This window comes from Rutilus rutilus (assembly GCF_951802725.1).
Source record: "Rutilus rutilus genome assembly, chromosome: 23".
Lineage (NCBI taxonomy): Eukaryota > Metazoa > Chordata > Actinopteri > Cypriniformes > Leuciscidae > Rutilus > Rutilus rutilus.
In genome coordinates, this window is record NC_140233.1 from 17,262,673 (window position 1) to 17,290,036 (window position 27,364).

General features: G+C 43.2%; 1 protein-coding gene across 1 annotated transcript; it reads left to right on the plus strand.

The window, feature by feature from the left end:
- Positions 1 to 19,363: 19,363 nt before the first annotated feature.
- dnaja (DnaJ heat shock protein family (Hsp40) member A) lies at positions 19,364 to 26,977 on the plus strand. The gene is made up of 8 exons (XM_084397007.1): positions 19,364 to 19,491; positions 19,823 to 19,980; positions 23,414 to 23,588; positions 23,733 to 23,837; positions 23,950 to 24,177; positions 24,273 to 24,503; positions 24,684 to 24,784; positions 26,272 to 26,977. Exons 2-8 carry the CDS (start codon positions 19,849 to 19,851, stop codon positions 26,485 to 26,487), a joined length of 1,188 nt encoding a protein of 395 aa, XP_084253133.1. The 5' UTR covers positions 19,364 to 19,491; positions 19,823 to 19,848; the 3' UTR covers positions 26,488 to 26,977.
- Positions 26,978 to 27,364: the final 387 nt, after the last annotated feature.

Sequence of the window (27,364 nt, forward strand, 5' to 3'; positions counted from 1 at the left end):
AGAGGGCGAGTGAATCCCAGTGATTCATATTGAATCACAAACCCATTTGACCTATTCATGCAAAAGAAGTGAATCAAAAGAGTGAATAGTTTGCTAACCGGCCATCACGCAAGCATGCATACATACATACATTCATTCATAGATACAGTTATTTGTTTATTTATTACAGCTTATTAATTGGCTTTTTTTAGGCTCCAAAGAGCTTTCCTCTAACTTGTAACGTAAAAGAGTCGACTTCTCACGGAGTAGGCTAGCGATTGTGGCCATCTGGTGGTCAAATATAGTCGCTGGTTTCACATCTGAAAACAAAACAAATGAAAACATCAATTCATTTTAATCATGCCCTTGTTATTTCACAAGCATCAGGCATATAGGCTTCATTAACACTAGAGAAAAATCATTTTAAAATATTTAAAAAATATATATTTTTTAATTTGTTTAAAATGTCTTCCCTCCAGAGTTTAAAAATATAGTTTCAAAAATAAGGCTAATTATTTATTTAGATGTAGGCTAATGAATGCAATCTTCAGAGAAGTATAGTCATTTAACCAACACTTATACTGTTCATTTGCAAATGCCTACTGTCCATAATGCATTACCTAATGCTTTTTAAATTTATTATTATCTATTAGTAAATGTAGAATAACATTATCTAAGATTAATGGAATGGAAGATCTAAAGATCTAAGTATTATTAGGCTAACTGTTGTAGGAAGGTCTTGTCATAAGCTTTCACTGCACCAGATGTCATGTTTCACCACTAGTTGTCTCATTACACCTGCTTTTAAATGACAACCCAGCCTGTGAGCATGTTACTGCTGAGTTCAAACTTAAACATCTAACTTAAATATGAAAACTACATATTGTAAGCTTTAAAATTATATATAGTTTGTCAATATTACTTTAGGTTTTTACTAAGATATTATTGTTCTCTTACGAGAGATACTCTCGTACTGCATAGAATACGCTAGGGGAAAATCCTTTTCCACGAGAATACTGAAGCCCAAAAAATTATCCTTTAATTTTGTATTAATGTAAAACGCGTTGCGGCAGCATACAGACATAGGCGAGGCAGCTCGCGCGCCTATTGGCTGGTCTGCTGGCAACTGCTTAAGCCTATCGAGCGAGACCTAGAGTGACGTCAGACCCAATGAGGGCGCTTTGCGCCCTCTGCGTCACGTCCCGCCGAGACGGGCGTGGCTTTGGTCTATAAATACCGCTCGCAGGCATTATTTCTCTGATTTTTCATCCTTCAGCGAAGCAACTCACATCGCTGGATCCGAGAAGAAGCCGCGCTGTTGAAGAAGCACCTCAGCGGGACGAGTCGACGAAGCTGCTGGCCGCGCCGCCTTCATCGCCTTCCTGCTGCGCTATCCAGCGCCCATATCCTTTATTGCACTGTGTGTGTGTGTTCGCCGGCGCGACTCACACTGTCTAAAAGAGCTGCGTCTTTTTCAAGATGCCTGCTTGTGGCTCGTGCAAAGCCACACTCAGCGACGGGGACCACCATGTCATCTGCGCTTCCTGCCTGGGTCGAGAACATGCAGCTCTCGCGCTCGCTGATGGCGGCTGCCATCACTGCGAGCTGTTGCCATTAGCGACTCTGAGGACTCGCTTGGCACTGTTCAACGAGACTGCGCCCACACCTGCTGTTGTGCCGCGCCGTAAAAAGCGCCGCGCTCAGCGAATCCCGGAGCCCTCTCTCAGCCGTCAAAGCTCGCCGGTGCGCCCGCCTGCTTCTCCGGTTTCATCAGCTTCACTTCCGGACGGACAGCGGCCGCGGTCTGCCGCCGCTTCTGTCGATGACGCTGATGAGATCGACGCGCTGCTACGAGAGGGGGATTCCTGCTCTCTCATAGCATCAGGCAGTGAGGATTGGGCGAGCTCTGAGGATCCCGCCCCCCCTGCCCGTGCTTCTACAGGAAAGAGAGCGAGCATTGAGGCGGAGCTCATGCGCGTGCTCACTCAGGCCACGGCGAGCCTCGGCCTCGAGTGGATTACGCCTGAGCACCCTGCTCACAACCGGCTGAACGGCTACTTCCTGCCTGGGGAGCGCGTTTCACCTGCATCCAAGCCAGCGCCTTTTCTTCCTGAGCTTCATGAAGAAGTCGCTAAGTCTTGGGGCTCCCCTTTTTCGGCCAGGACACGATCCTCTGTCTCTTTGGCGTTCTCCGCTGTCGACGACGCAAAGAACAGAGGCTACCACTCCCTACCGCCGGTCGAAGAGGCTATTGCAGCGCACTTATGCCCGCCCTCTGCTGGACGGCGTGCTAAGATGGCGCTGCCCTCAAAAGCCTGCCGCACGACGTCAGCCCTGCTCCGCCGCGCTTTCTCCGCCGCCGGGCAGGCCGCGTCAGCGTTGCACACCATGGCCACGCTCCAGATATACCAGGCCGATCTCCTCCGCCAGCTGGACGAGAGAGGACCTGACGCAATCTGCGTTCCGGACTTGAGGAGCGCTACAGACTTCGCTCTTCGCGCCACCAAGTCAGCAGCACAGGCATTGGACGGAGCATGGCCTCGCTCACCGTGTCTGAGAGACATCTGTGGCTTACGCTCTCTGACATGACTGAGTCAGAACGCACCGCGTTCCTCGACGCGCCGCTTTCCCCTGCTGGCCTCTTCGGAACCTCGGTCAAAGATTTCGCCGATAGGTTCGCTGAGGTGCAGAAAGCGACCCAGGCCATGAAGCACTTCCTCACGAAGCGCTCCGGTTCTGCAGCAGGCCGTGCGAAACCGTCTGCTCAGAGCTCACAGCCTAAGCCTCCGCCCGCCGCCTCCTCTTCTCAACGCCGCCAAACCCAGAGCTCGAGACCGCGCTCTTGCTCATCCGGCCGCCGCGCCGCCCCGCCCCGCGGGGCCCGCGGGGCCCGCGGCAGAAGATTGCGTTGAAGCCAGAGGCCCCGAAATCGTCCTAGCACGCCTAGGAAAGCGACGGTGTCCAAGTCCCGCTGCGGCCGGACTTCCACCAAAGCTTGCCGCTCGTCCAGTTCCAGGAAATGTGACTGGTCCAGCGTATTTAGCAGCCAACAAGCCGGTTCCATTACCCGCTTGCCTGCACACAAAAGCCGTTTTTACGGCTACCCAGATAAATCCCTTAAAGAGTGTATTTTCTGGTGTCCCGGCCACGGCCGACGGTGTTTCATGTGTAGAAAAAATGCCCACTACTCAGTGCCCATTCCTACACACAAGCACAGCCCTTCACACAGGGCCCGCGCACATAAAATCGACTCAGATCGATTGCGCTTCAAATGTAGCAAAAGTGCCCACTACCCAGTGCCCACAAACGCTACTTCCCACATGTCTCACGGTCCCTGTAAATACAGGACCAGTATGCATATGCTCTGCTCACGCGAGCAATGCTGTAAAGGTGGTGTATGTGCCCGCTGCTCTGCGCCCACGCCCACACACAGACATGAAACTAGCCCAGCCCTCCTCCTCTCAGCTAAACACTGCGGAGGAGTCGAGCGCGGGCATTCTGCCTGCTGTTATCAGCGCGCCCCCTGCCTCAGATGTCATGAGCGCGACGCTTATGTCACAGCACACAAAAGCCGCTGTATCGCGAGCCGATCAGAGCGTGCTTCGCATCCAGCCCCTAGCTACTCGCGCACCTGCGTGGGAAAAGCTTCCCGGGGTTTCGAGATGGGTGCTGAACATCATAAAAGAAGGCTATTCGCTGCAGTTTCGCCGACGCCCTCGCCGCTTCATGGCGCGCGTCGAGACCACGGTAGAATCGAAAGTAGCTCATCTACTTCGAGCCGAGATTTTGAAACTGTTGAGCAAAGGGGCTATAGAACCCCTATCTCAAGCTCAAAGCGAAGGGGGGCTTTACAGCAGATACTTCCTGGTGCCCAAAAAAGATGGGGGTCTCAGACCCATACTAGATCTGCGGCAGCTGAACAGAGCGCTTATGAAGCGCCAGTTCAGGATGCTCACAACCAGAAAAATCCTCGCGTACGTCCGCCAGGGGGACTGGTTTGTATCAATAGATCTAAAGGACGCGTATTTTCAAATACAGATAGCGTCACGTCACAGGCGATTTTTGAGATTCGCCTTCGAGGGCCAGGCATATCAGTACACAGTCCTGCCTTTCGGCTTGTCCCTGGCACCCCGTACATTTACGAAGTGCATGGACGCAGCGCTCGCACCCCTCAGATTACGGGGCATACGAGTGCTGAACTATCTGGACGACTGGCTGATTCTAGCCCAATCTCACTCAGAGCTCGTAGAGCACAGGACCATTTTACTCGATCACCTCGAGAATCTCGGTCTCGCAGTGAACTGGGAAAAGAGCTCGCTTTTCCCCAGACAGATTATATCTTTTCTGGGAATAGAGCTGAACTCGCTGCTAATGACAGCACGCCTGTCATCTCAGCGCACACTGGACATTCGGCGCGCAGCCAGCTCGTTCCGCTGCGGCGCGATAGTCCCTCTCAAAGCCTTTCAAAGGATGCTCGGTCTGATGGCCTCAGCATCTTCAGTTCTCCAGTTGGGCCTTCTGCGCATGCGCCCACTGCAGTTCTGGCTCAGAAAGAGAGTACCACGCACAGCGTGGGCCTCCGGTCGGCTTCGCGTCAAGGTCAATCAAGCATGCATTGCAGCTTTGAAACCTTGGGAGGCAAAAGACTGGTACCAATCAGGTGTAAGCCTGGGGACTTCCTCGAGAGTGATGGTGGTGTCCACGGACGCATCCACCTCAGGATGGGGAGCGCTGCTCGAGGGCAGACCGCTTTTTGGCCAATGGTCAAAGCAGGAGAAGCTCTTACATATCAACTGCCTCGAAATGTTGGCAGTGAGCAAAGCGCTCACGCGCTTTTGTCCCCTCATAAAGAGACACCACGTGCTAATACGTTCAGACAACGTCTCAGTGGTGTCCTACATAAATCGCCAGGGCGGCCTCAGGTCCCTGACTCTGTACAGGCTAACCAGGCGCCTCCTGATATGGGCCCGCAGCAACCTGCTCTCGCTGAGAGCAGCGCACGTGCCAGGGCTCCTAAATATAGGACCAGACAGACTGTCCAGGAACCAGGTTCCGACAGGAGAATGGTCTTTGCACCCACAGACAGTCCAGCTGCTGTGGAAGAAATTCGGCAGAGCGGAAGTAGACCTGTTCGCGTCTCAAGAAAACGCTCACTGTCCAGAATTTTTCTCGAAGAGCAAGGACGCGCTGACCCACGAGTGGCCTCGCCGTCCTCTCTACGCTTTTCCCCCCGTCTCCCTCCTGACTCAGGTGGTAGAACGGGTCAGGGAAGAAGGATGCTCAGTGCTGCTTGTAGTCCCACTTTGGATGAGCCAACCTTGGTTCCCAATTGTGATGTAGTTAGCGAGCACCGCCCCGTGGCCAGTGCCTCTGAGGAGGGATCTCCTCTCTCAAGCCAACGGCTCGATTTGGCATCCTCACCCAGAGCTGTGGTCCCTCCATGTGTGGGCCATCAACGGGTACCCGCTGACCTCCCACAGGGAGTGTTAAACACTATCACACAGGCCAGAGCTCCGTCTACACGACGTCTCTATGCCTCAAAATGGTCAGTGTTCTCTAGCTGGTGCACAGCTCGTGGTGTGTCACCCCTGCATTGCGGTGTGACGGAGGTTCTCTCCTTCCTACAGGAGCTGTTGGATAAGGGCAGGTCCCCTTCCACGCTCAAAGTCTATGTAGCGGCCATAGCAGTGTTCTCTTCGACCACGCTCGGCCAGTCTATTGGAAGGAACGATTTAGTCATTCGCTTCCTTCGAGGAGCTAAGAGACTGAATCCTCCCAGACCTCCCACAGTCCCTATATGGGACCTTTCTACGGTACTGGAAGCCATGAAAGGTCATCCATTTGAGCCCTTGCAGGAGATTGATCTTAAACACCTGTCTTTCAAGACGGCGTTTCTTCTGGCTCTCGCTTCAGTGAAGCGCACAGGGGACTTACACGCGCTCTCAGTAAGCGCGACGTGCATGGAATTTGGGCCGAATGACTCTAGAGTTATACTCAAACCTAAGCACGGTTATGTTCCTAAATCCCTCAATACACCGTTCAGAGCACAGGTCATTTTCCTGTCTGCCCTGCCGGTCACTGAAGGAAATATGGACGAAAGCTCCCTTTGCCCAGTCAGGGCGTTAAGAGCTTATGTGTCTCGCTCGTCTGTTTTCAGACAGACGGAGCAGCTCTTTGTTTCGTTCAGTGGGCGTTCTAAGGGACTAGCTGCTTCGAAACAGACCCTATCCAGATGGGTAGTGGACGCAATAGCGCTAGCTTACACAACCAAGGGCATGCAGTGCCCGCTGGGTGTCAAAGCGCACTCCACGAGAAGCATGGCTTCATCGTGGGCATGGTCAAGTGGGATTGCCTTGCAAGATATTTGTATGGCGGCAGGCTGGGCCTCTCCGTCTACATTTATAAGGTTTTACAACCTAGAGGTTCCCGCACTACAGGCCAGACTACTGTCGGTCTAGTATGGCCAAAATCTCATAACTGGCGCTGTCAGTTATGCAGCTATTGAGTATTGCAATCCTTGCTCTATGCTGCTATAAGGAAGATAGTGGCTAACCCCCCTCTCTTCCAGGATTCCCTGTGAGTCCCCTGGGTGATTATGTACTGTATGAACTCCAGGCTGTCGCCCTTGAGTCTATGGTATCAGATCCCAGCACGCACGGCGTTTTACAGTAGGTTCCCCTAGCGTATTCTACGCAGTACGAGAGTATCTCTCGTAAGAGAACGTACTCGGTTACTAACGTAACCTCGGTTCTCTCTAGAGAAAGGAACGAGTACTGCGTATCCTGCCGTGCCTGCACGCGCTCTGGTTGCTTCGACTATGAAAAACCAGAGAAATAATGCCTGCGAGCGGTATTTATAGACCTAAGCCACGCCCGTCTCGGCGGGACGTGACGCAGAGGGCGCGAAGCGCCCTCATTGGGTCTGACGTCACTCTAGGTCTCGCTCGATAGGCTTAAGCAGTTGCCAGCAGACCAGCCAATAGGCGCGCGAGCTGCCTCGCCTATGTCTGTATGCTGCCGCAACACGTTTTACATTAATACAAAATTAAAGGATAATTTTTTTGGCTTCAGTATTCTCGTGGAAAAGGATTTTCCCCTAGCGTATTCTACGCAGTACTTGTTCCTCTCTCTAGAGAGAACTTTATGTAGGACATGTTTTGTCCCTTATCTTAGTGATATGTTTTATGTTTGAGTTTTGATCACAGGATAGATTTGAATGTTTGAAAGGCTGTGGCGACTGTGATGTATGCAATATGAGATTAAATCAATTTGATTCTACCTTTACCTGTGCGCGTTTAATATCTCTAACACGAACACACAGCAAGAACTAATTTTCGTATAGTGAGATCATAAAGTCCTGTATTTCTCAGCGGTTATTTTTTTTGATGTTGTTGAAAACTTCGTTAAAGCTACACTTTGTAATATTTTCCCCCATCTAGCGGTGAAATTGTATATGACTACCCAATTAGTTTCTGTTCCCTTCAATTTCGAGGGTGTTTTAACTCCTATGGTGGCCGTATTATTCCAAGATTAACATGGCTTCCAGTTCGACTTCGTCCAATTGCGCCTTTAAAACTATCACCTGTGATCCGTCGCAGCACAGATTTATGTTACAAGGTAAACAATACTTTTTCACCATTGACGTGAGGAGAGAAGAAAGCAGGCAACTTCGGAGTCCGTTTTAAAATCTTTGCTCCTCATGAGCTCTTTCCATCAGGGAAAAGTTACTCCAGTATTGAGTTTGGCCTTGCTGATTTGCCTGTCGCATTGACGTTTTAATTCTCTCTTTCGCTTCCTTGGCGACTCTGCTACATGTCCTCGAAAATAGGCGTGATCCTCCATCAGCAATCTTTCAAATCTGCCAGCAGTCGCAAGTAATCTCCCCCTCGCATTCGTCTTTGAGTCACTGAGTGTAAAGCGCGAAAGGCGAAGCTTGAATTTACAGGTATGTCCCTCTTTGGCTAATGTAGTTTCAAGATGGAGGGGCAACATGGCGACTGGCATTCGAACATAGACAGTACATAAACTGGACACAGCGACCCCATAGGTTTCAACGGAGAGAAGTGAAGCAAATTAGAAGCTTTCACTTCCTGATGGCTGAGCGTACTGCGCAGACTCAAACTGAGCTTAAAAAACCCTCAGGTGGTTTACGGGGTCTTTTTGACCCCAAATGACTTTTGCTCAAATTAAAAAAAATGTTCCCTTTGTCCAAATGGTATGAAACCTTCTACGGCTCTTCACACTTTCTAGATCTACAAAAAAAAAATTAAATTGGAATGATATCTGTTTTTATGTTAGCGTGACAAAAATCGTGACACTCGTGGTCTTCGGGGTCTCTGGAGACCCCGCAATCAAAATAGACAAAATTCATCATCAAAATCAGAAACAACGCAGAACACATCGACAGAAATGGCACAAATAAAGTGGCACACTTCCACCAATGCAAAAAACATCCACAATGCTAAATTATTTTGCTCACAACACGCGTACACACACACACACACACACACACACACATATAGAGGAATACATTTTTGAGACTATAAAAACTGTTCTCTTATCATTTGTCAAATAAAATCATCCAAAATGCAGTACCACCACAAAAATAAATTGGTGACACTGACACATTGAAAATGTGCACACTCACACACACACGCACACACACACACACACACACACACACACACACACACACACACACACACACACACACACACACACACACACACACAGGAACATTTGTAGGGCTATAATTTGTCAAAATTATGGGGGGGGGGGGGGGGGGTGAGGGTTCAGTACAAAAAAATGCTAAACTTTGACAAAAATATTTTATTTTTGTTATAATTGTGATTTTATAATATTTAGATATGAATCCAACTGAATCCAACTTGTGAAAAGATATCTTTCAGGTAGTCAAATAGCAAATAGCTTAAAGTGGAGCTCTATGGCCATCTAGTGGTTAAAGTGATTTTTTTTTTTTTTTTTTACTGCATTTTCCAAAAATGTTACATTAAACCATTTAAAATGATCCATGTTATCCCCATGAATGAAAGTTAGAAATCTGGGTCTTTTATAAAGTGAATTTTACATCAAATGCTGTTTTTTTGTAAAAAGCTTATTTAAATAAATATTTATTTATTTATTTATAGAAATTTAAAAGATATCATAAATTCTCCAAAAACTGCACAAATGTTGAGTAAAAACATTAACAAACAGAATAAAATTACATTTGTAAAAAAAAAAAACTATTATCTTGTTACAAAATTAAATGTTATTGTCTGGGGTCTCTGGAGACCCCAAAAAACACGAGTGTAGACATAAATAAAGAGCATCAGAGGGTTTAACGACGTGGATGTGACGTGAGCAGCCTGCCTGACAATTGTAAGTTTTCTAGTAGCTGTGCCAAACGAAATCTGAACCATTCCCTTCCGAATCTCGCAGAGACGGAGAGCGTGAGTAGGAGCTGTCCATGAGCTAGGAGCAGGAGCAACGTCATGACTCTCTATGGGCTTCTCCCTTGACTTTATCGGACTTTATGCCTCCACGTCCCCCCGATTGCCTGCGAGATTCTCTTCCTGTCTCTACGGTAATTTCCAGAGAGTCGCGTAGTTATGAGGCAATTGTTAGCCTACTTTTACAAAAACTGCTTCTACGGGGCCATAACGGAAGATACAAGGTAATGGAGCCTTTTATACATTTTCGTGTTTCTTTAGAAATAAACAATGGACAAATGGAGTCTTTAAACGCCTCAGATGTAAAGTTATTCGTTGTCAAAATGACGCCAAAATGAATGGGAGTCAATGGGATGCTAACAGCAGGTGAAGGCTTGTTAGCCAATGGCGGCTTCCGGGGGTGGTACGGAAATCGAGCGCTCGATTACCCCCCTGCATTCGAACCCCTCACCCGTATATACTTTCAATGGCAGATTATAAACTTACGAGAATACTTTATTACTTGAAAGAAGTAAATATACATTAATGAGCACATATATTTTTTAAAGAACTAAGTGTTTTTTGCTAAGAATCAACTAAAAACACAGTGTAGCTTTAACACTTAAAGGCAGGGTAGGCAGGATTTTTCTAAAAAACTTTTTCCCAAATTTGTTTAAACTGCCTTTATATACCAATACATAATTCAAATGTAAGTACTCTGAAAAAGAGAGTATAAAAATCGAGTGTCTCTAGTCCGCTCAGGACTGCAATAAACACAAATACTTATTCCATTCACTCCCACCTTCTCCCTTCTGGGCTCCTTCCAAAGCCACGCCCCCAAAACACATGAACGCGCGATGCCGACCGCTCAGCTGGAGGACGCGTTTGCAAGCGCCAAGCAGAGAGGAGCGCAGTGCATGTAGTGACATCATGTCACAATCACATGTCAGAATCACATGTAATAAAATACCTAACTTTATCATTATGAATATAAACAACTAACATGGCTGTTAGTACTCACTATCAAGCTAGCATATCGATACTGGTAAAGTTTAAAATATATTGAGTTATAGGTACTGGGGATTTTGACTGCTCTTTCTCTGCCATTATTGTGATTCTTCCTAGCTTCAGTGCATCTCTCCAGCGCATGTGGGCAGCTCCTGTAGCGGCAGGGGTGGTAGCCATGGTAGGGAGGGAAAGTGACAGTCACCCAGCCAATCATTTCATTCGTTCCGAATGGAAATAAGTAGCTGTGTTTATTGCGCCCTGAGAGGACTACAGACACTCGATTTTTATACTCTCTTTTTCAGAGTACTTACATTTTAATTATGTATTGGTATATAAAGAAAGTTTAAACAAATTTGGATTTTTTTTTTTTAGAAAAAACCTGCCGACCCTGCCTTTAAAGCCTGGGATATTCCTGTCTGCTACATGTGATACAGAGCTCTTCTTTCTGCCAATTAAGTGAAGGAAATGTGAGGGAACTGTTTCTCCTTTCTGGAGATGACTTTGAAATCTACTCCAATCAGATGTCAAGAAATTTGACACATCAAGAACAAACTCCAACCAAAATTCATATATTTTGTGCGAACCTAGTTGCTAGACAGAACTGATAGTTTTAGGTTTCTTTTTGATTTCAGGTTTAACCTGTCTTCAGCATGAGATCACAATGTAAAACTGCCAAACAAACAAAATGAAGCCTATAAAATGTAACAAAATAAAGCGTGGACACTTCAGACAAATTGATGGAGTATTTTAACGACCTCTTAGGCCTATCTCCTAGCCCTCCGTCTGGTCTTTCTCAGAGGGTCAAAAAAACACTTGAGGACAAACCATGAGAATTCTTGACAGTGGACAAACATCGCTTCGAATGTTATCACTCGATTGAATGGGCGTCATCAGTTATCAGCTCATAGATGGGCCAGAAGGGGCCTGCTGCACCAACTGGTAGGCTCAGAAGGCTGTTATCATCCATCCACATGGTTAATCACCGATGAAGACTCCAGATCCAATCCCAGAGGAATCCAGCTCGCCGGTAATCGGAAGTTTACTGAATGACGCGGCATCGTTGCGATATTTAGCGCTTGATATTTTCTGGTAAGACCATTTAAATAATAAAACCGAGCATTTAAATTGTAATTAATTAGTCAATAAGGGAAATCAATACATAAAATGTGTTTTAATGTTGCGTGACGAGTGTTGACATGAGATAACCATATTGCAATTGTGTTTGTAAATGTTAGGCCTATAGGCTACGTTATTAGCCTATCCTTATGTTACATGCTTTATGTGAGCATTAACGTTGCTAATAAGCATGTTTTTATGTCTGAAACTAATGGGGAAATTTAGTTTCTAGTTAAACGCAAAGTTAGCCTGTAAAAATGAATTTTCCCACACTGTAAGACAGTAAGGCTTATTGCATATTGTGTAAGACGTATGGCTGTTTTGGAAACCTTTGACTAGAATGTAAAATAAAGTTCTGTGGGTTTGAAAAATGCTTGGCTGGATTTGATCCCACACGAGGAAGCTTAGGATCTATCTATCTATCTATCTATCTATCTATCTATCTATCTATCTATCTATCTATCTATCTATCTATCTATCTATCTATCTATCTATCTATCGCACCAAATACATATCCCTCATCTGCATCCCATGTTCACTGATGTGTTTCTGTCTTTTAGGCTGTGATAAGAAGTACGTGTTGCACTTTGCTTTATATAATAAATGCCAAATATTTTGATTTCAGATATGGGAAAAGCAGTTAAGACTGCTTTTTTTTTTAAAGGAAAAAATGGCAAAAGTACCTTCCATTGAAATAATCTGTTTCATCCAGTTGATAATTTATCAAGTGGTTCATTCATCATGAATAAAGTAGGTTCCAAATTAGTGAAATAATGAGATAAAGGCAATAATTCCAAAATACATGGCTAAAAATAGCTACATTTGGGAGTATTAGCATGTCAAACCGCAATACCACAATATCATGAAAGAGCATTGAGACGACGATGATTGATGAGACAGTCAAAGATTAGAACAATCACAATGTTTAATGTATGGTGAAAAAAACGGCCATTACAAAATCATCACAAAATTTCAATTAAAAGTACTAGTCACCATCCTCTTCGGTATCAGACTCTGACAGCTGTGGAGCAGGTTCCTCCTAACAAGGTTGATTAGTACAGGTTTGCAGCTTGCAGAGGTTGGTGATCTTCAGGCTGTTGGCGAGGCACGTGCAATCAGGTAGCTTGCACGACCTGGTGCACTTGCAGGATAGAAGCTGCAGGACGGCATCAGGTGCTGGGGCACCTCGCATCCACTGGATTGTCAGCTGCCTGTCTTCATCTGTGTTCTACCCATGCTCCTTGGGACTCGGCACAGCCGGCATGGTTTGCAGAGACCGCCTCCAGATAGCAGCCTGGTAGTTGGCTCGGATGGCGTGCATGAGGAGGCAATCTTCACATGTAGGCAGCTGGCTGGATTCAACCTCTCCACACCTGACACAGAATAGTTGGCAGCAAAGAGTGTTCACCTCTGCAATGCTGGTTGATGGCACATACATCTTACAGGTGGTTGCCTGCAGCTTCTCGAACAGCTCATCAGACACAGCCCATGACCGACTGAGCTCCGGGAAGGCTTCTCGGCAATCTTCCTGTGATTTCATGTGTTTCTGGGTACCCACTTTGTCATGTCCCGCAAATGCACTGACAGTGTCGCAGCCAGTGAAGGCATGCATGCCGAGCAGGGCATCTGCGGAACTGCTGCCGTGAGACTGGCGCAGCTTGGATATGTCAATGTACCTAATTCTGTTCTGGGTTCCTCTTCTGGAACAGTGGGCATGGGATATCTCCGCTGAAGGCCACACCTAGAACAAGAACATCTGTGTCGTCAGCTGTGATGATCACCGCTTTGTAGTCTGACTCTGCTGCGTGAAGAGCATGCAAAAGCATGCGCGTATCTGCTTCCTCCTGTGATGATTTCAGCTCTGTTGCCTCTTCCCAGTGCTCTTTATCCAGCTCGAAGCAGTCTTCGCCAGATGTGAGGTGCAGAGTCTTGTCTTGGAGCTTCTCGCTGTGTTTGGGCTCTTTCCATTCTTCAACCAAGTAGGCGATCAGGCTTGTCTTGTTGGTAGCGCTGTAGAGCAATCTCCTCCACTGCTGTATCTTGTGGCCTGACACAATGTTCTTGAACTGAATTCCTGTGTCTGTGCCTCTCTTAGCCCTCTCAGCATCATTGATTAGCATGTCCTAGTACACATCAAAGACAACATGTGACCAAAGAGGTTTCTGTCGGCCTTCAAGACTATTTGCTTGGCTTGCTCCTGGCTGTGTTGCTTCTTCTTGATCTCTGAGAATGTTTTCAGCTTTTTCTTGGTCATCGTGTCATAGAAAAGTGTTACTCTTGTTTCCAGACGTTCTGTCTTGAAATTTTGGTAAGCCTCTTCTCCAATCTTCCTTGCCTTGAGTAGGTCATTTGCCACATCAGGTGGGGCTACAGTTGCAGTTGACAGACTGACAAACTCTTCTTGTTCTGGACTGAACAGATTCTGCCTGCAATTTTTCCAGGAGATCAACGATGGACTGGACATCTGCCTCATCTCTTCTGATCCTGGGTGGCTGTAGGTCTGGATGATTCAGCTGAGAATCACCCCGACCGACCATTTCTCTCAGCTTTCTTAGGTATGCGCTGCGGTACTCTGCTGTCAGGTAGTACTTTGATACAGCTCCAGCCTTGAGGCTGATGCCCTTTGTTCCTCCTGCTGTCTGCGTGTCCTTGTTGACAGCCTCCTCAATGGTCTGGTCGACTGGTATACGCCCAAAGGTGTTTCTGCAGCCAATCTGGACAGAAAAGCCTCCTCTTGAGAAGTGCTCATGGACATCTGGGTGGTCAACAGGCAATTGCTTCATCTTGGCATAGTAGTAGGGCAGGAAGCGGGCGTAGTTGAGCTTGTCATAAGCGAAGCACCAGGGAATCATTTCTCAAATGCACGCAAGATGCAGCATCCAGTTGCCTTCTCTGGAAGCGCGAATCAGTTCAAGCATGATCTCTGTTATGTCAATGTAGGACATCCAGAAGGATGAAAGGTCATGCTGGTTTCGCAGAGATTCCAGGAAGACTTGGAACAGTTGCATGGTGCCAGCGCATGCTGCATTATCAAGAAGCTTGGTGAATGCCTCCTGCCTGATATCGTCGCTGAAGCTGGCAATGCTCTCCAGGGCTTCCTCCAGCTGAGGGAGCTCTGTCGGGTGTTTGACCTCTAGCCATACTAGGAAGCCTTTCCAGGCAAGCCGCATTAGTGCCTTGTTGACTATCTTGTGCAGCCGGACAGCTCTGTTGTACTTTCTGCCCTCCATTACACCTGAATGTGTCGCTAAACTGCGTCCACTGGAAGAAACAACTTAACGCAGCATCTCAAAAATATGCGAGTGTTAGTGAAGGCCTGTCGGTGTGCAAGTTTGTGCACAAAGCTAAAATATACACAATGTAACATGGATCCAATGTCCGCGACTGTTTGCCGAATGACCGCGAGCTGTCCGGTAGTTAATCTTTTAGATTGACATCGGAGCATTGTGTTTATTTTGTGGTTAGAAAACAGGAATATAATAGCAATGAAGGTTGTAACCAAGATAAACACCCATTTTTGGAATACAATGGGGTTTCTGGGCATATGTGTTAATATCTACCTGAAATTCAACGTTTCTTCTTTTCTTGTGTTACAAAGCTGAAACCTAATACATTCCACATGAACCTTCAACCTGATAACAAAACTTATTCAAATATTTTATACAAAAATTAAGAACAAATTGTCTGTACATTTTATGACTTTCCAATTGTCACGCTTGGGTTCCAAATGACAACGAAGGCAATGCTGCTGCCCAGCTACTCCCGACGAGCTGGATGGCGCCTTGCATGCCTGACACCACCGTCGGTGTATGAACGAGTGAATGAATGGGTGTATGTGAGGCAATATGCAAAGCGCTTTGGAGGCCATGGGTCTGTTGAAAGTGCTAAATAAATGCAGTCCATTTACCATTTACCAATGAGGATACAATTAACAAGATGATTTATTCCAAACAAGATTATCATCCAAGATGCGAAACAGTATGTGTGAGACACAAACAGTGTGCACTAACCACAAACAATAACTGACCATGAACATTGAACAAGGAGGAACTTAAATACACAGATGAACAATGGAGACAACAGCTGAAGACGATGATAGCTGGCAGGTGTGGGTAATGGTTAAGGAGGTGCAGGTGTGGGTCAATGAGGATGCTGGGAAATATAGTGCAGACTGTAGGATTACAAATTTAAGAATATGTTTAAGATCTACTCATCCTACTTGCTTACATAACATTGTCTAATAACAGATTCTGAGTTTCCTACAGTTTTGGTGCCGTGACCCGGATAGAGCTTCTCAACTGACATAGCTCCAGACTGAATCTTTTCAGCTCAACCACGATTTGGTGACTGTCACTCTATCCAAAGAACTGCTGTGGTTAATGTGGGTTTCCTCTGCGCTGCCAGAGAAGTGTTAACAAACAGCTGCAGGGTTTGGTTAACAGGCTAGTTATCCTCTACTATGCTAGAGAAGAAGGTTCATCCTTTGTAAAGTCAGGGAAGGTTCAAATTGGTTCTACTCTGCTCACCAGGGAAGGTTGAATACATTATGATGTGTATTAACTAGGTTATCCTCTGCTCTGTCAAGGAAGGTTTACAAGAATTGCTCTGTGTTAACAAATTTACAAGTTTATCCTCTGCTTTGTCAGGGAGGTGTTGAAAGTATCCTGTTGTGAGAGACATTACGAAATGTTGAGAAAGAATGCTAGACTGATTCCAACAACTGAGAAAGGTGGACTAGCTACCCCTTTATGGACAGACAGTGAATTCAAATCATTGTTAGGAGAGCACATGGACTCTATAGTGACTGAGTCAGTCAAATTGGATTTGACCAAGAAATTTGGTATTGATCCAGAAAAAGTATGGTCAATTGAAGAATGCAAAAAAGTTCTTGGTGCATGTATCTTCAGGCTGATAGCTCCCTCTTCCGCCCCTCCCTCTTCCCAGACTCCCTGTGAGTTCCCCTGGTGATTATGCACTATATGAACCCTGGGCTTTGCCCTGGGTCTTTGGTGTTGATCCCAGCAAGCACAGCGTTTTACATTGGGTCCCCTAGCGTAAGATACTTACGCAGTACGAGAGACCTCTCGTAAGAGAACGTACTCGGTTACTAACGTAACCTCGGTTCTCTCTAGAAGAGGGAACGAGTACTGCGTATCTTGCCGTGCATGCACACGCTCTGGTTAAGCTTCGGCGATGAAAAACCAGAAATAGCTGCCTGCGAGCTGAATTTATAGCCCGTTTCGGCGGGACGTGACGCAGTGGGCGCGAAGCACCCCATTCGCTAGGCCTCGCTCGATAGGCTGCTGCAGTTGCCGCAGAGCAGCCAATAGGCACGCGAGCCGTCTTGCCTATGTCTGCATGCTGCCGCAACGCGTTTTACATTAATACAAAATTAAGGATAATTTTTCTTGGCTTCAGTATCTCGTGGAAAAGGGATTTTCCCCTAGCGTAAGATACTTACGCAGTACTCGTTCCCTCTTCTAGAGAGAACCGAGGTTACGTTAGTAACCGAGTACGTTTTCAACTGGAAATAAATCCATGAGATATATAGGACTTTATGATCTTTTATTAAAGAATGTAGGCTATAGGCTACATCTTTGACAAAGTCATGCTAAAAACTCAAATCACATAATCGTTGATGAGCCACAAAACACAGATATGGTCTTAAAGAATAATAGTGCCCGGGACGACTCGGACGAGGTTGTGAAAGTTCAGGAGATGAAATCAGATCAGCCGTGGGTTTCTCGTCTTGGTCAAAGTGACAGGCTGTCAGATTGTCTGTCGATCCACTTTTGCAGATTTCGCCGTCAGTAGTCCCATCGTCAGATTCACTGAGTGTGGATCGTGGATGAATGGAAGGAAAAATCTCTGCTGCCACATCTTTGTTCCAATCAGTTGTTATCTCCAAGTCTGTATAGGGTGAACTATGATCCACTGCCAAACACGCCGAAGCAGGTAGAAGATGGTGCTCAGACCGAACTGAGTTTGAGAGTTAAAGGCAGTGCTCACTCTCCACTGAGGTCCACGCCCATCATTCGTCATATCCACTTCCACTGTAACACTCAAGTTTAAAGTAACTGTGTCCATGCCGTAGATATGGTTCTCTTCAGGTTTTTGGAGAATAAAATGACATTCAAATCCATCTGTGCTACGGTATTTATGGCTTTCGATTTTCGGCTTACATTGTGCGACTGCAAGAATTTCGGGTTACATTACACTTTATTTTAAAAATGAATTAGACCAATAATTCTGAATGTAACCTGCCAGAAAACATCACTTAAGCGCACATTTCTAAAATAACAGGCCTATTGTTTATGTGCGTAATAGCCTACATTTAAAACATGTAGGATTGTTCTTACATGTCTGTTTGTTTTATTGCTTTTAGTGTGCATATAGCAAATATAATTATTACAATTCATATTATTAGAATAATGTAATTACTGAATGATACAACCCTATAATAATTATATTATATTGTTTGGCCACCATCTAAAAATACATTTTGGTTACACTTTACATAAAGCCTTTATGCATTATAAAGGTAGACGTTTAAATTAATCATATCTTTTCATAAACAATTGTAACAAAAGTTAAAATGCGTTATAATATTTACAGATTCCTTGTTACATCTGAAAACGGCTGTTTGTCATGCAGTTTTGCATTATTCTTCCAAAGACGTTTTGCAATCACTGCTACAATTATTCATGTGAAAACAATGCAGTATAAGGTGTATTACTAGGCATAATTAATACATTATTAATACTTTTATAATGCATTATATATAAAGGCTTTAAGTGATACCGAACCGAAGTTTTCAACTGGAAATAAATCCATGAGAGATACATGACTTTATGATCTTTTATTAAATAATAGCCTACATCTTTGACAAAGTCATGCTAAAAACTCAAATCACATAATCGTTGATGAGCCACAAAACACAAATGAATGGTCTTACAGAATAATAGTGCCCGGGACGACTCGGACGAGGTTATGAAAGTTCAGGAGATGAGATCAGTTAAGCCGTGGGTTTCTCGTCTTGGTCAAAGTGACAGGCTGTCAGATTGTCAGTCGATCCACTTCTGCAGATGTCGCCGTCAGTAGTCCTATCGTCAGATTCACTGAGTCGTGGATGAATGGAAGGAAAATTTTTAGATAGTTAAATAGCGACCTCTGCTGGGTGTTTGCCAGAACAGACCTCCAAAATTTATTTTATTTTGATAATGAACAGGCTACAATGTAAAGTTTGCAATGCAAGAATATAGTGTGTGCGTGAGGGGCCGGCTCGATTGTCGAGTGTCGAGGGGCACAGCAGGGACAAGGTTTTTTTTCTTCCTCTTCTTCTTCTACCCATTATAGGTAGCCTAGCCTACTGCACGGTGTATTGTTTGTTTATTTTAATCTAATATTTCGTGTTTTTTATTTATTTATAGTAGCCTACTACATTTGTATTTTAATCTATTTTTTCAAATACTATTTTTATTTATTTATTTTAAAATGATTATTATGTATTTGTTTTTTACATTTAGTTTACACTGTTTTTCTCTAAACATTTCCACGGACCCCCTAACACTTCTTGTACCCCCTGGGGATCCCCGGAGCCTAGTTTGAAAACCTGCTCTAAAACATCATGCAAATTCATTATACATAACATTTTTGGTAGAATTTATACTTGGAACGGAAGCATAGATTTATACTTGGCAGCATAAAAATCATACACATTAGTCTCGACTCAAATAGCAAGGGATTAGGAATCGGCCTGCACTTCTTTCAACCCATCCCATGATCTATATATTCTTCGCTTCGAAGGTTCCGGCGCGCGAGCTCGAGAAGGTTCTGGAGCGCCACCGTTTATATAAGAGCTACAGCGCGCGCTGCGTTCACATAGAAGAACGACAGTCACAGATAGAGAGACGAACCCGGCGACACAGCGAACTGGCTTTTCCTCTTCTTTTATTTGTGTGAGTATTATAAAACTTATAACATTCACAAGTATGCTACAAGCGCGAGGCTTTAGTTGAAGTGTTCTCTAGACTTATTCGCTAATTTATGGGACAGTTTTTAGGAATGGTGTGTTAACTTACACGTTAGCTTTCTCTCAAGAACCAACAGTGACATATACACTGTAGGTAACACTCAATAAACCTGCTCTAATGTTGTTGTTTTTTAATTTAACAAACATGTGTCTCGTGGCATGATTAAACATAGCCTAATTTAAAGCTTAATTCAATGTCATACGCATAGCTTGCATACTCTTGAAGTGAGCAGGACTGTTGATATTATTTTCTATAGGCTACTGTAGTTGATTCCTATCAAAGATGGTTCGAGAAACCGGTTACTACGACCTGCTCGGCGTGAGTCCCAAAGCCTCGCTGGACGAGATCAAAAAGGCATATCGGAAACTGGCGTTGAAATATCACCCGGATAAGAACCCGAATGAAGGAGAGAAAGTAAGTGGAGGTGCTGAGCCAAATGCAGATACAGTGTAGTGTTTCACGTTGCCTTGTAAATGACAGCGACAGAAACGAGAGGAACTTTCTGGAAGTGTCCCGAACACTCATGTGAGCCGGCGAAGGATTGCATTGCTATGGGATCTATCCACATTTATTGATGCAAATAGTGAATGCTTTGTATTTTTGTTTTTATTTTGAATAAAGCAGAAAGAAAAAAAACATGTCCCTAAACGATAAAACACGAGTGGATTTATAGGTGCTTTATTTCATTTCATTTTATGATGTTGTTTTATTTTATTTATATATTTATTTTGTTGTAAACAAAACTGCCAATTTTTCAAACACAAATAAAAATATTGGAGGAATGAAATAGGCCTAACAAATAAATAGGCTAAATAAAAGTTAAAAAGCCAAAGAAAAGAGCCTAAAAAAGAAAACAAACATAAAAATTGGCACAAAAATGTTGAATGTAGAAAAATGATTTGGAAAAAGAAAAGGAAAAAATGGCCCAGGGAAAGAAGAAAGGTGTAAAAACAAAAAGGATCCCACTTTAGATTAAGGCCCAATTCTCCCTATTAACTAACTATTAACTACGACTTTTGCCTCAAACATCTAATTACTGCTTATTAATAGTTATATGGTTGTTGTTAAGTTTAGGTATTGGGTAGGAATTGGGTAGGATTAAAGGGTTAGGTCCCCTAAAAATTAAATTCTGTCATTAATATGGGTTATGTGCAACTTAACTTCCGTATTCTGTAAAACAGATCGTATCGCTTCTGGTTCAGGTCTTTTGTATGTGCTTCGTGAAAAAATGAGCTGTTTTACTCAAGATAACTTAAAAGGAGCGAGCAAAGATGAGCATAACCAATGTCCCTCACAAATGCAGATTGATATCTAAAAGTTTTTCACACTAACGTTTAGATATTTAAATAGAATAAAAAGCCAGTAACAAAGGGAACTACTAGGTAAGTTAGCTGACTACCCATAGATATTGGTATCAGTTCATACTGCTAACACTTTTTCTGACAAGCGGATGCGATGAGACCAGTGTTCCGGTTTGGTCATGCGACGTTCGACATATAGGGTTTTACTCACCCTCATGCTGTTCCAAACCCGTAAGACCTACGTTCATTTTCAGAAAACAAATTAAGATATTTTTGATAAAACCCGAGAGCTCTCTGACCCCCCTATAGACAGTAATTTAATTACCACTTTCAAGGCCCAGAAAGGTAGTAAAGACAGTTAAAATAGTCCATGTGACTCCAGTGGTTCAACCTTAAGCCTCGTACACAACGGGACGATTATCACACGCACTTATCGCCAGCGTCTTTCGAGGCGTTTTTCGACGCGTCTTTGTGTTATTACCCAAGCGATTTTCACTAGCGATGCACCGAATGAACATGCAAATTCATTCCCCAACAGTAGACGGCGCTTATTGAAAAGCAGAAATACCCCGGTACACAAGGTGGCGCTGTGCAACTTTACTCTTCTGACACTCGTTTGTCACACAGAAGAAGAGAGCCAGCATTGACGTGCTTGCCAAAACCATTCACACACTTTTTGTAGTCGCTATCTGTCATAAAGTTCTTTGTGTTCAGACACCAAAGAGATCAGCAGCTCTACATTCATCTTGCCTCGTTGCATCTTCTTCGTCTACTTACTTCCTCTTCGTCGTCGTCTTCTTCCATCAATGTGTGCTCGGCAAGACCATTTTGTGCTTGAGTGCCACCAGAGCCCGTCTACGGAGAGCCTGTCCACTCCCTATTAAGTCCTATTGTACCGAATTTTGGTTGTAGTTCCACCAGAGCTCCACTGGGGGCGATCGCCCATGAGTGCAGAATGAATGGGAGTCTATGGGGCTAGACGGCTAAATGTGTCTCTTTCACCCGATTGCCGTTGAGAAATCTCAGATTCGATAGTAGGTTTTGCAAGTTCAACATGGGTTTTAGGTCGAAAGTTGAATGAACGAGTACTTATGCCCTTTCGATTTCTTACAGGTTGAGTTGTTGTTGCCCATAACACGCTAGCATTCTGCTAATGAACGCTGATTGGTCAGTGAAGGACTGATTACGACCAGAGATACCGCTTGATGGCATCGTGTCAGCTGTGTTGTCGATGCCTGGAGAGAAAAGAAAGTGCAGAGCGCGAAAGCACCAAAGTGACTGAAGGATTGCCGTAAAGCAGTATCTCTGGTCGTACGATGTGTATGACGTCATTGACACTTTAAAAGACTTTTTAAAGCAAATAAGTGACTCTAAAAAATCGAACACCCAGCAATGTGTAATTTCTTTGCATCTCCTTTCGAATACAATATTCAAATTACTAGACAAAAAATTATATCCTGAGAAAAGTGGATTTTGAGGGGTATACTGCCATAGACCTCCATTCATTCTGCACTCGTCCTGTGAGCGCCCTCATATGGAATCAAAGTGGAACTGCAACCATTTCAGAAGCCGGAAGTTTACTGAGAGTGAAACTTCTCGCCTTATTAGACATTCTCTGGCGCCACCAAGTACTGTAACTTCAGCAGCTCCAGGCACGTGAACAAAACCGCCAATCTCATTGGTCGGCCAGTTTTTAACGCGGTGCGCCAAACTTTTACGCCTGGCATTTGTGCATCGGTGTGCATACTCACATCGGCTCCCTATGTTTAGTCACAAGGCGTTAAATGTCGGTGATAAGCGCGCACAATAATTGTCCCGGTGTGCACGGGCCTTTAATGTTATGAAGTGATGAGAATACTTTTTGTGCGAAAAAAGAAAAAGAAAAGAAAAAAATACTTTATTCAGCAATTTCTTCTCTTCCCAGTGCAGCGCTTCTGGGTTCTACGTGGGTTTTTTTTTTTGCGCACAAAAAGTATTCTTGTCGCTTCATAACATTAAGGGTGAATCACTGGAGTCACATGGACTATTTTAAAGATGTCTTTCTGGGCCTTGAAGGTGGTAATTAAATTGCTGTCTATGGATGGGGTCAGAGAGCTCTCGGATTTAATCAAAAATATCTTAATTTGTGTTCCGAAGATGAACGAAGGTCTTACGGGGTTGGGAACGACACGAGGGTGAGTAATTAATGACAGAATTTTAATTTCTTCTGTGAACAAACCCTTTAAGGGATGTAGAATATGGTCATGCAGAATAAGGCATTAATATGTACTAATAAACAGCCAATATCCTAGTAATATGCATGCTAATAAGCAACTAGTTAAAGGTGAGAATTGGACCCCAAACTAAAGTGTTACCAAAAAAAGTTATTTTAGTACAGAAAGATAAAGAAAAAAAGACTAAGATTAAGGCATTTAGAGTTTTCGGAACTCATTTGATCTGTTAAATGCAGCATGGACACTGATCAAGGATGTGAAGTATTTTTCCTGGGATGTGTTTGTTCATACATTATTAAAATTAGTAATATTAGGATATTTTCTATTCTCCAGTTCAAACTCATATCACAAGCCTATGATGTCCTGTCAGATCCCAAAAAGCGGGATTTGTATGACCAAGGTGGTGAACAAGCCATCAAGGAGGGAGGCATGTCAGGAGGAGAATCTCCCATGGACATTTTCAACATGTTCTTTGGTGGGGGAGGCAGAATGCAGAGAGAAAGGAGAGGTGAGACATATGTGCACTTATGTCCCCCCATTGAAAGTCTAAACAAAAAGGTTTCGGGGGTCTTGCATACATTTTATGCACTTCAAAGTTTAAGTTTAGTAATATCCATTCATAACTTGTATGTTGTTAATTTCATTTATTCAGGTAAAAATGTGGTTCACCAACTTGGGGTCACACTGGAGGAATTGTACAATGGCTCAACGAGGAAACTTGGTCTTCAGAAGAATGTGATCTGTGAGAAATGTGACGGTAAGAAGGGTTATTATTTAATTTGTGCACCTTTATTGGGAAACTTGTTATATTAATATTATTCTTAAAGACCCAATGTTGATTTATCGATTTAAGATGTGAATGGTTGCAGGTTATGGTGGCAAAAAAGGCACAATTGAAAAATGCTCAACTTGCAAAGGAAGAGGGGTTCAGGTCCAGGTGCAACAGATTGGACCCGGAATGATCCAGCAGATTCAGAGCATGTGCTCAGATTGCCAAGGACAAGGAGAGAAGTTCAGCTCCAAGGACCGCTGCAAAAACTGCAATGGACACAAAGTAGAGCGCAAGAAGAAGATTCTTGAAGTTCACATTGACAAAGGTATGTATATAACACAAACTTTTCTTAGAAACCTTCTGTTTCAATTATTTGGAGCAAGCGTTCCAGAAGTATACGAGTTATGGTCTTTGTCACAGGTATGAAGGATGGCCAGAAAATCACATTCCATGGAGAAGGAGATCAAGAGCCTGGACTGGAGCCTGGTGATGTTTTAATCGTACTGGATTTGAAAGAACACCCTGTCTTCCAAAGGCAAGATGACAACCTCACCATGAAGATGAAGATCAAGCTGGTGGAGGCACTCTGTGGGTGTAAAAAAACAATCCGCACATTAGATAACAGATCGCTGCTCATCAGTTCATCTCCAGGTATTTACTATGTACCATTTAATTGTGTATAAAATTAGATTTTTTAAAATAATATTTAAATATATTCCCACATACTATTCACTTGTATAAATATTTCAATTAATATTTAGTACATACGTGTTTTAATTAATTAGTTTAATTTTGATTCAGTTTGAATTTTTATTGTCTTTTTGGTTTTAGGTCAAGTAATAAAACCTAATGAACTAAAATGTATTCATAACGAGGGCATGCCTCTGTACAGAGACCCTTGTGAGAAAGGTCTTCTCATCATAATGTTTGAGGTAAGTCGGTGCCCTGTGTTATACGTTTTTTGTTTTAAATAAAAAAAATTTGTTCTCTGATATTTTGTAAAACATAAATTAAATAAAAATATATAAAAATATGGAGAAACACGTCTGTGAAAGTAAAGAGCCCTACACATGACATGCGGACAAAAAAATATATATTGTGGTCACCGATTAAGATTTAATTCTCTCATTTTAGTAAATCGTGGTCATGATTTACTAATTTATTCCCTCATTTTAGTTAAATCGTGGTCAAATTGAAGAGTTAGTTCACAGAAAATTATCATTTTTTTGCCTCATGTCGTTCAAAACATGCAAGACCTGTGCTCATCTTTGAAACACAAATGAAGATTTTTTAAATGAATTGTCCCTCCATTGACAGTCCAATCAACTACCACTTTGTCGGTTCAAAAAGTTTATACACAGATTGTAAAACTAATCCACATGAATCAAGAGGTTTAGTCCAAATTTTCTGAAGAGACTCAATCAGATTGGATTTTGGCTTTTATTTACAAATAAACATTGATCAGCGGACATAAACAGAAGCTCAAGAACAAACCTCACTGGTTCTTGATGAAGCTCAAACGCACTGCGTAACACAAGACTGAACCTCGTTCGGAGATCGTCATTTCTCCCGCCACCTGCTCCTCAGACTGGACGGCACTCACACGGGTTGCCAATTTGAGCTCACGCAACAGGAACGAGCGCAATGGAAAATGCAAATTGGCAACGTGCAGTATCACATATCAAAACAATAACAAATATTCCAGCCTGGAAAAATAAAGTAAAATAACTGGCTGTAGAAGTGTTTTTCAGAGAAACAAGTATGTGAACTTAGCGTGTTTCCTCAATATATGCAAACATATTATGGTATTTTTTTATGCTTTAGTAGAGTGATAAAGTTACATATGGCACATTTAAGGGTTTGGAAAGACATGAGGGTGAGTAATTGATGACAAAATTTTCATTTTTGGGTTGTACATCGTTGCCACACATGGCAATGATGTACTAAAAACTGAAAAGATTTTCCTTTTGCGTACAGGCGACAACGGTTTCAAAACGCTCCCCGTTCACATGGATCCGTGAAAATGACAAAAACTATATTATGTATGAGTACAGAAAAATTAATACAAACAGTCAAGATGGTGAAAGCATCGAGCATGTAATATGCATGCGTATAATGTCACCGTTTTCACAAATTTACATTTCTGTAGTGTAAAAGAAATTGCTTTTTTAGGGCCCCCAAAACGCTGTTGTTGTGTAAATGAACAGCCAAAACGCATAAAAAGGTTTCCATTTTTAGTTGAAAACAGCGTTGTGTAAACGGCCCCTAAAACGGGAATGAGTTTGATTGAACTAAAACATGGGTCAGAATTAACAAACCTATATATATATATTTTTTTTTTTCCTTTCTTTCAAACAATTGTTATCTTTATCTTGTGTTGGGATGATCACATCTCACAGAAACATTTCTGTTTCCTCAGATTGAATTCCCAGATAAACACTGGCTACCTGAGCACATGCTGCCTGACCTGGAGAGGTTGCTTCCCGACAGAGATTACGTCATGATGACAGAGGATATGGAAGAGGTTGACCTCTGTGAAGTAGATTATGAAAGACAAAAGAGAAACTACAGCAGTGAAGCCTACGATGAAGATGAAAGCCCCAGGCAGAGTGGCGTCCAATGCCAAACTCAATAAATGTCATAGATCAGGAACATTTGTGCAATACTTCTTGAAATATGACTGCAAGTCTACACTGAATATTAGGGTGATTCAATTTAGTTCTTCAATGCGTACAGCAAGGATTTCCCCCTACCAAAGCCTTACAAAATCGATCATTTTCTTGTCACCGTTGGAATTCTTAATTCTGAAGTGTCTGATGAGGAGGAACCAGGAATGTTTTGTAACATCCACCACAAGTAAGTATTAACAGACAAAGGAATTATTTTGAATAAAAATATCACCCATGTAGGATTTAATGGTAACTTCATTTTTGCATGTAAATTGTTCATCCTGTGTGAGTATGTTCACTTTTATGTTTATCTGTTAGATGTGCTTTGTGCACTTTTTTGCCAGTTAAAAAAAGAATTTGTATATTTTCTAAGAATGTGACTCTATGTTTTACTTGTCAAGTTTCTTCCCTTGAATGTGTTCTATTTTTCACAAATAAAACATTTCATTACATTTCCTCCTTTGTTTACTTGAGTATACATAATCGCAACTGAATGGAAGCGATTTAGGAATGGTATTTTACCGTTTTTATTTCTTTAAGCAAAAAGTTCTAGATGAAGATACCATAAGAATCTAAGGTGAAGCGTTTAGTTGTTTGGTGTTCTAGCTGATTTTTATTGCTGTACAAGACCCACACATGTATCAATCAAAAGTTTAGGGTCAGTAAGATTTTTTTGTGTCTTTAAAGAAATGTATACATTTATTTAGCATGAACTTTCTATTCATCAAATAATCCTGAGAATTGTATCAGTTTCCACAAAATTGTTTAGCAGCACAACTGTTTTCAACAAATGTTTCTGGAGCAGTATCATATTAGAATGATTTCTGAAGGATCTTTTGACAA